We start from the raw sequence: 8771 nt of genomic DNA, 5'->3' as shown, positions 1-8771 counted from the left end.
CCGTGGGCGGGCACTGGCGCCCTCCGGCCAATCACCACCGCGGAGGGGCGTGGCCGGAGAGCGTGGGCAGAAGATGGCGGACGGCGGCGAGGCGAAGCGGCCGAAAGGGGTGCAGGTGGGGTGCGGGGGGGGGGGGGAGCGGCAGTTCCCCGGTTACCGCGGGCGGCTCCTGAGGGGAGCCCAGCAGTAACGGTCGCTGTCTCCCGCAGGCTGAGGAGAGGAAGGTGGACTGGCGGCGCTGGAAGCAGGAGAGTAAGGCCGGGCCCCCCACGGGGGGCTGGGGGCGGGCAGGCAAACCGGAGCGCCAGCCGCGGGGGTCCCCGGCGGGGTCCTCGGACCGGGAGGAACCGTCCCTGAGCGCTCCGTGCCCCGGCGCGGCCCTCACCGCGGCGCCCAGGCCCGCCGGCCCTCGTGCCGTGTCCCCGTTCCCCCGCCCGCCCCCGCAGCCGGCCTGGTCTGAGCGCTCACTGCTCGTTTAAAGCGAGGTGCTGTTCTCCGTTCCAGGGAAAGCAGAGAAGAAAAAATGGAAGGAGATGAAGCTACTGAAGAAACTGGAAAAACAGCGGATGCAGGAGCTGGCAGAAAAACAAGCCAAGAAGCAGGAGGAGCAGAAGGAAGACAAAGGTGATGCCGCTGCGAACCGATGGGGAGGCCTGGGTGAAAAAGCTGGGAGAACTTGGTCGTAAAAGTCAGTCAATTTTATGTATCGATAGGAAAGGTGATGTTCAGCTTCATAGATCTGCTGTAGATCAATCCACATGCATAAACAGGCAGGAACACGATGCAGCAAGCACTGCATGAGAGACTTTTCTTAAGAGAAAACCCGTGATTAAAATCTAAGAAATAGAAGTTGCTTTTTTTCTCCCACCACAACTGCAGTTGAAGTAGTAAATAAAATGCTGTACATGCAGCTGTCACGCTGTGGCTCTCTTCTGATCGCACTCTGTTCCGCAGGGCGCCACTACACGCTGAGCGTAGCCCTGCCAGGCTCTATCTTGAACAATGCCCAGTCGCTGGAGCTGCGGACATACCTTGCTGGACAGATTGCTCGGGCCTGTGCCATCTTCTGCGTGGATGAGATTGTGGTGTTTGACGAGCATGGAGAAGATGTAAAGTAAGGAGGAGTCATCTTGTTCTGCAGAAGGAGTTTCCTCTCTGCTTTCTGTTTCTTCAATCTTTTAAGCTGAGACCAGGAAAGAACTGTGTGTTCTCAAGCAAATGCTTGAACCTCTCTCAAATGCCGGGATTACAGGGACCTCTAAGCCACTGGGCAGAGCTGTTGACTTAACTGCCCTGGCAACTAGGATCATTTATCCCAGCATGGGGATGACAGAGCAGCAGGAGGTCAAGTCCTATGCTCTTAAACCTTGCTGTGGAGGGACAGGGCATGCCTATATCCTTATGGAAGCTGAAGTTCCTTCAGCTTTTCACCTGGACCTGTGTCTGCGTTAACTGGCCAAGCCATGCGATCCTGTAGCATCCAGCTCAGTAGCATCCAACTGCCAGGTTGTGTCAATATACAGGCACACAGATTAAAAAAACAAAACTGAAAAAGGTATTATTTGGCTTACAGAGAGTTCCAAATACGACTTGTTAAGTCTCTACCTCTGGAGTAGCCCTTTTACAAGGTGGTCCATTTATTTCTTGGGGGTGGAGGGAGGGCGTGCTGCTCTTTTCAGATTAAGGAGCAAGGCTTGGTCTTCTGGAGACTTGACCATTTGGGGCTGTGTAGTCTCATGCTGTGTTCACAAGCTGCTTGCTTTCTTTTTCAGGAGTGTGGAGGGGGACTTTGAGGGAATTGGGAGGAGAGGCAAGGCTTGCGTGCAGCTGGCTCGGGTCCTGCAGTACTTGGAGTGCCCTCAGTAAGTCCACCACGGTCAGACTGTGCATCACATTTGCATCAGAACTGACGACCATGGGTATCGCATGCTATGGGAGCAGGAGCCAAACTCCGTTTATGTTGCCCGATTATGCAAGTCTGATTTTTTCATGTCTGGTTCAGGAGTTTAACTGAAAGAACAGCAGTGAATACAGGATACAACCTGCATGCTACATTAGAGGTAGATCAGGGACTTGGAGGAGCTCCTTTGAGAGCCTTTGGGTCAATACAGGGCTAGAATTGAGGCTTGGATTCCTTAGAAACAACTGTTTTCACACTTGAACCTTCTCTGATAACAGGTACTTGAGGAAATCCTTTTTTCCAAAACATGAGGATCTGCAGTTTGCAGGTAATGATTCAGTTGTCTCTGTCCCAAGCTGTTGGCTCCCCCTGCCTGAGCTCTGGCTCTTGTTTTGCATGCGACGCACAGAATTGAGTAACTTTTCTCCACTTCAGAGTGCAGGCGAGGTGCTGTGCCGTGGTATGCTGGACCAGAGAGGGAGGTGGCAGCAGAGCAGTTGTACTTACACCTGTGTTCCCACAGTCTGTGTCCTCTCCTTAGCAGTTGCTTTCGTCTGTGCTGTTCTAGGGCTCCTCAACCCCCTGGACAGCCCCCACCACATGCGGGTGGATGAGGATTCAGAGTACCGAGAAGGTGTAGTGTTGGACCGGCCAACTAAGCCGGGCAGAGGCTCTTTTGTTAACTGTGGGATGAGGAAGGTATGTCTGTTACCCACAGATCCCAAAACAATTCCCCCTGTCTCTCTGGCAGATTTGAAGCAGGCAGGGTGGGTACTGCTGGGTTTCTGAAGGCCATAGTGGGCTGGCATGGGGTCTTATGCTGTTGGCTATCTTGTCCCTTCCGGCTCGTCAATGTTTGTAGCTTCCCAAGTCCTGGTGGGCCTGCCCATTCCAGCACGTCATTGCTTCACTGCTGGAGTTGAACCTTTGAGCAGCAAAATAAGTCTCAGACTGCTGACCCAGCCACCCTGAGCCTGCTCTGCACTGCATGCACCACACAGCCCCTGATCACAGAGCTCCTCATTCCAGCTCCAGGCCAGAACAGACCCCCACTTCCTCAGAGGGTTCCCTCCCTTCCCCACCTTCTCCAGTACTTCCAGAATGTCTGACGCTGATGATGACTGTCACTGCAGGAGGTGCAGATCGACAGACAGCTGAACCCCGGTCTGCGAGTCACTGTGCGCCTGGAGGAACCCCAAAAGCCAGGTAATCCGCTGCTCTGTTAGCATCTGTAAACTTCAGTCCTGCAGAAGTTGGTCCTTCCATATGACAGCCTTCAGATTACTAATATTTGAAGGTACCCAACAGCTCTGCATGTTCCCTTCGCTCCACACACAATTTTAATAACACCCTTACCATACCTCCCTAGTTAACTGGAAAGAACTACCAGCTCTTTGGCCAATAATAAACAGCCCAAACATAGTTGCACGCTTTCCAGAATGCGCTCAAAAGGGCGGTTCTTGGTCATACACCAAGTCAGTGCCCTGCCCCAGGAGAAACTGCTGCATGTGACTGGTCAAATCCAGCTCTCACTAGGCTATCACAGGGGTTGTTAATCTATTTGCTTCCCTTTCAGAAGCTAAAGTGCAGAAAGGCACCGTGGTGTCCTCACACCACCCTCGGACGGTGTCAGGCTTGTACTGGGGTTACAGCGTCCGCCTTGCCTCCTGCTTGAGTAAGTATTTGCAGGGATTCTCCACTCTGCCTGGGCTTCCACACCAATTTCAGGCCTACTGGCTGCACATCTGCAGCATACATTAACATCTCTTTCTTAGAAATCTCTTGTCTCAAAGGCAGCTTATACCTGCAGCTAGCAGCCATGTGGCAAACTTAAGGGCTAAAGCTAGGGGCGTGAATCACCCCAGTCATCCACCAGTACTCTGCCCTGTACTTCCACTCACCATTGTGCCAAACGTCCATGTTGTAGCAGGAGACAGGAGTTGGTGCTCTCCATCTCCAGCCAGTGCATCTCCATTTCCATGGTAACTACCTCCCGCTCATTCACATCAAAGCCAGCAGTGACATTTGAGCTGAAGAGCCCTGCAAAATGCTTTTCCTGTCTTCTGATTAATTGGACCTCCTAGGAAAATCATAAGCCATTAGTCAAGGAATGGTTCCTGGCACGTGTTTGAGCTTTGAGGAAAAGGTACTGCAGTTGAGAAGGGTGCCAGAGACTCCTGCAGCAAGAGAATTACGTAGGAAAGAGGAATCATTCTTCTGTCTCCTGATGCACTAGTGGCACTGAAAAGCAATTCCTTTTGCTGCTGCCACTCACCTGTGGAGTGTTTCAGCCTGTCCAGAAGGCACGCAGCATGGGCGAGGGCACCACATGAGTAACTCCATATTGTGTTTTGTTTCCCAGGTGCTGTCTTTTCAGAGTGCCCGTTCAAGGAAGGCTACGATCTCTCTATTGGGACCTCAGAGCGGGGCAGCTCCGTGGACCAGGCCACTCTCCCCTCCTTCAAGTTCGTGTCCTGCCTGCTTGGCCCCACTCAGAGCCCCCAGGGAGGCCTGGTGCAGGCAGCAGAGCCGCACTGTGGCCTTGGTGTTCTCCCAGGCAGGAACGCTCCTAGATACAAGTGCAAGATTTGCCTGCAGGCTCCCTCCTGTGCTTTGCTGCTCCCTTTTGCACCAATGCACATTCCTCTGCATGACAGAAGCTGGGGGAAGTACCCCATGACAACTCCAATTCCTTTCCTGTTTCTCTGGAGTTGGTAGCAGGGACTGTTGCATTGGCCAAGTGCTGCGGGGCTTTGTTAGGGAGGCAGCTGCATTGGGCATTGTCAGCAAGGGCTTCAGCGGCACAGAGGAGCTTGAACACAGACCCAGATACCTGAACAAAAGAAATGAGTCTGCTTCCTGCAGATAAAGTTAAGAATTGGCTTCACATAAACAGTTCTCTTATCCACTTGAAGGTTTAAGGCACATGAACAGCTCTCCTATGTAAAGCTTGTAGCATCTGCCTTGGTACAGGGGTAAGAGCCAGTCTCCCTTCTCACCCTGTCCCTGTGCTCTCCCCTAGGCATGCCCTTGTCGTGTTTGGAGGTCTTGAGGGCTTGGAAGCTGGGGTTGACGTGGACCCAAACCTGGAGGTCACTGACCCAAGCGTCTTGTTTGACTTCTACCTGAATACTTGTCCCAGCCAAGGCAGCAGAACCATCCGGACAGAGGTAGGGCAGGTGGCTAATGGTGCGGTGGGGCGCGATGCCTGCGTGCACAGAGCAGTGCTGTGTTTCTGCCTCTGGCAGTGACACATACGGCTCACGTGTCGTTCCCCACGGTGACGCCTCAGCAAAGAGCGGCTGGCTTGCCTGGTGCTCCTCAGAGAGCAGCGGTTCTGACTGCCGCCTGGGTCTGTTCCAGGAAGCACTGTTGATCTCTCTGTCTGCGCTGAGACCCCACATCGATGAGGCTGTGAAGACACCCAGCGACAGCTGAGGGAAGGAAAACCACCGACCTTGCCATCAGCTGAGGACTGCCTCGGGGAAGCGGCTGTTCAAATGCAGGGTGCTGAGCAAATCACTCCAAGAGCCTGGCAGGGCCAAGACACAGCGTGACTAAAGCTGGCAGCGCTCCTCGACCGAGCGTCTGGCTGCTGTTGGGAGCAGCAAGTCTGCGCCCTCCTGCCTGTATGGTCCAGCCAAGGGCTGGTCGCTGCCTCTCAGCAGCTGGGACCAGCCTGGCAGCAGACTGGGTCTCAGCAATTCAGATGTCTGGGGTGGGGAATAAAGCGGTATGGAACCTCAGCTGCCTTGAAGTCCATGTGTGAGTGTCTTGGTGTAGAGGATGGGCGCTCACGTCCAGAGATCCTGCAGCTCAGTGCCTCTGGAGCCATGTGGCCTTCAGACTTAAAAGGAAGTCAAAACTTAATCCTTATGCCCAGAAGCTGCTCCTGTCTCAGCCTGACTTCCCCCAGACCCCGCTTCAAGGCTTCATCCTTCCCAACAGCAGCAAGGGCTGGAGCTTCAGTTGGGCCTCAGCGCTAAAGCACATCAGCATAGCTTATTGCAGTTTGTCTCCATCTATGATGCCTTAAGCTCTGCCTACAGTGAGTTCAAACAGGAAAGCAGCTGGAAAAGTTGGCTCTGTCCTCCCCCCTCCTGCTGAGATATTCAGAGCTTTGGTAAGAGCAGATAAGAAACAACCAATACAGTGGGTGTTCAAAGCTTTACTGCTAAAACCATCTTCTGAAAGAAAACAATCATACAATCCTTTGGCCACAGAAAGGCAGGAACCTCTCCTTTCCTCCCCCTGCACCCATCCTGCTCCCGTCCTTCCCTGCTAAATAGCAGAAACTAAGTAATTTCCCTTTGTGTCTTAATGAGCCACACACGACTCAAAGGGAACAATTACAGGGGTACGCTCCATACTGCACATTAGGGGCAAATTCTACAGACCAGCAATGGTGTCAAGTGCCCAGGAGCCTTCTGCAAGACCTGCCCTCGAGACCTGCCACGTGTGCGTGTTTCATGATTACATGTAACAAGGGGAAGGGTAAAGAGAAGCATTGGTTTGAATCTTATTTCCCACATAAAAAATTGTACAAGGAACTATTATTCTGCAGGCGACTACTCTCAGTCCCTTCCCAGGGGATACCTGGATTTGTTTAGTCGGGGTTCAACGCTTGTTTCCAGCTGTGATAGCTTTCAAGTTACTTGTTCTCTTCAAGATGTTTGGGACAAAGAGGAGCCCTGAGGCTCGCTCAATGCTCTCGATGGGAACCAGGAACCGTTCCAAGGGGATTTTCTCATCCACAGGGCTGTTGGGCATCACATATGAGCGCAACTCAATCTCCCCGCTCTCCTTTTCCAAGATGAGCACCTTGAAGAAATGGGTGGGGACGGCCACATTGTTCTTCCCGATCACCTGGTACTTGACGTACATCTTCCCATCGGCCTCCATCCTGCACCAACAGCAACATCCCATGTTACCGCTTAGTCTGGTGCGACATCCGCCCCCTCAGCCCTCCACCGCCACCCCTAAGTGAGCCCCGACCCCACGGCGTGGCAGGGAGCAGCCCTACTTCTGCGGTAGGGGTGTAAAAACATTGCTGAAACGGAGGCTACGTGACACGGTGAGGTTGAGCTGTGTATTGGGTCTGCTCCCCCAAAATCCCTTCCCTGCTGTCTCTTTAACAGCCTTTCCAAGCTATTTCCTGCTGCTGAAGAGATCTCAACCTGAGAGAGCTGCTCTTTAGCGCTACGTGAAGATCTTTGCAAATGAAGTCGTGCTCTTAAGTGGAGAAATAGCCCATGAAATAAAACCTAGAACCTTTACTCTGCAGGGAAAGGGTCTGCAGTCTAATCTGTTAATCTAATAATCTAGTAACCTACTACTACTAGATTGTTAAAGACTGCAAACAAAAGCAACTTGGTTACGTTGTAGCTCAAGAAACCCACCGTTACTCACAAAATAATCAACTGAATGGGAAATACACAAACTAATCCTAAGAAAGTACCTTTCCACAGAACCTCTCCGCACTGCTGGTCTCACCTACTGAGCGGGGCCTTAGCAGATCACTCCCGTTTGGGAGCAGCTGGGAGGCTGCACCCCCTCAGCCTGCCTTCCTTTCCCAGCACAACGTGTCTTTCAAGCGTGGTCCCAGCTTGGCCCTCGTGTTTACCTGGGCAGGTAAAGGGGTCCTGTGCAGACATAGACGTTCTTGTTGTTCCTTGCCAAGCTTCTGCTGTACTTCTCAAGGTTATTCCAGGCATTCTGGTTTAAATGAGGAACCTAGAAACACAACCAGGGCAACACAGAGAGCAAAGTCAGTCACTGGGCAATTTCCTCATTGTTCAGTTTTCCTTGTAATAACGCCCGTCTTTTCTGTAACACATCTCACAGCGCCCCAAGCACTTTCCAGAAGAGATCTCCACTATGACCTCTGCTCTGGAAGCTGTGTATGGCAAGGTCCTGGTTTGTACACCCACGAACACAACCCACTCGCCTCAGCCCACAATTTTTGCAAGCATCTGTCCGCCTGTTTAACTTTGCTCCTGCAACGAGCTGCACTGAACGGTGTCTCTCACGGCTCGAGAGAAGCACGCAGGCCGGTGCGTTTGCAGGATCGCTGCTGTTGAGTTTAGCAGGACACACGGCACCCCTGAGTGACTCCGGCCACTTTGAACCCTCTCTGCCTGAACCGCTGTAGGGACAGGGACACGGAAGAGCCAGAGACGCTCCGAGGTGGTTTCCAGCAGGAAGCAGCGTCTGCCCTTGAACACGGGCAGCTCGGGCTTCCCCCCTCCACCCGCCCCGGGCGGGGCGAGTCTCCCTGCGGGCCTCCGGGGCTGCGGGGAGCCGGTGCCCGCGGCGGGTCCTACCTGCGGGGCGACGTTGCTGAGGTAGAAGGTGTCCCGCATGGCTTTCTGGCTCCATTTGTGGTTGGCGGCGGCGGCCAGGTGCCCGCGGTCGAAGCCGCTGCCGCGGTAGTCGGCGTTGGTGGCGCGATGGTACTCGTGTACCGAGTCGTCCTCCTGGAAGTCGCAGGCGGCGCGGTCGGAGGTGCCGCTGAGCGTCTCCCGGTTGAGCTGCTCGATAACCCAAAGCGCGCTGCGGCTCCGCGGGTCGTAGCACAGCACGTAGGACTCGCGGCTCCGCAGTTGCGCCAGCCCGGGCAACCCGTACTTGGTCAGCTCGGTCCGCCCCGAACCCGGCAGCGCCGGCGGACCGGCCGCCGCCACGGCGGGCACCACGGGCAGGCGGCCCAGCAGCCCCTCCGCCGCATCGCCCTCGGCCCGGCGGCGGGCGGTAATGGCCGCCCCCAGCCCCGCGCCCAGCGCCAGCGAGGCGCCGGGCAGCAGCCACCGGCCCCGCAGCATGGCCGTGCGCTGCGCCGTAGGAGCGGCCGCCGCTTAAACGGGCCGCGGCT

General features: G+C 54.5%; 2 protein-coding genes across 2 annotated transcripts; one reads left to right on the top strand and one right to left on the bottom strand.

Moving 5' to 3' along the window:
• Window positions 1-73: 73 nt before the first annotated feature.
• Window positions 74-5639, top strand: SPOUT1 (SPOUT domain containing methyltransferase 1). Its single transcript, XM_050907894.1, has 12 exons — window positions 74-115; window positions 210-252; window positions 505-624; window positions 955-1114; window positions 1773-1862; window positions 2179-2228; window positions 2469-2599; window positions 3034-3106; window positions 3477-3575; window positions 4263-4365; window positions 4923-5070; window positions 5264-5639. The coding sequence occupies exons 1-12, from the start codon at window positions 74-76 to the stop codon at window positions 5336-5338; spliced, it is 1134 nt and encodes a 377-aa protein (XP_050763851.1). The 3' UTR covers window positions 5339-5639.
• A 413-nt stretch (window positions 5640-6052) lies between these two features.
• ENDOG (endonuclease G) lies at window positions 6053-8721 on the bottom strand. Its single transcript, XM_050907979.1, has 3 exons — window positions 8224-8721; window positions 7524-7633; window positions 6053-6803 (listed from the first exon to the last, which is right to left on the bottom strand). The coding sequence occupies exons 1-3, from the start codon at window positions 8719-8721 to the stop codon at window positions 6518-6520; spliced, it is 894 nt and encodes a 297-aa protein (XP_050763936.1). The 3' UTR covers window positions 6053-6517.
• Window positions 8722-8771: the final 50 nt, after the last annotated feature.

Source organism: Gymnogyps californianus, chromosome 18 (genome assembly GCF_018139145.2).
Source record: "Gymnogyps californianus isolate 813 chromosome 18, ASM1813914v2, whole genome shotgun sequence".
Taxonomy (NCBI): Eukaryota; Metazoa; Chordata; class Aves; order Accipitriformes; family Cathartidae; genus Gymnogyps; species Gymnogyps californianus.
Note: the sequence above shows the minus strand (reverse complement) of the source record. Positions and strands in the feature narration are given on the sequence as shown.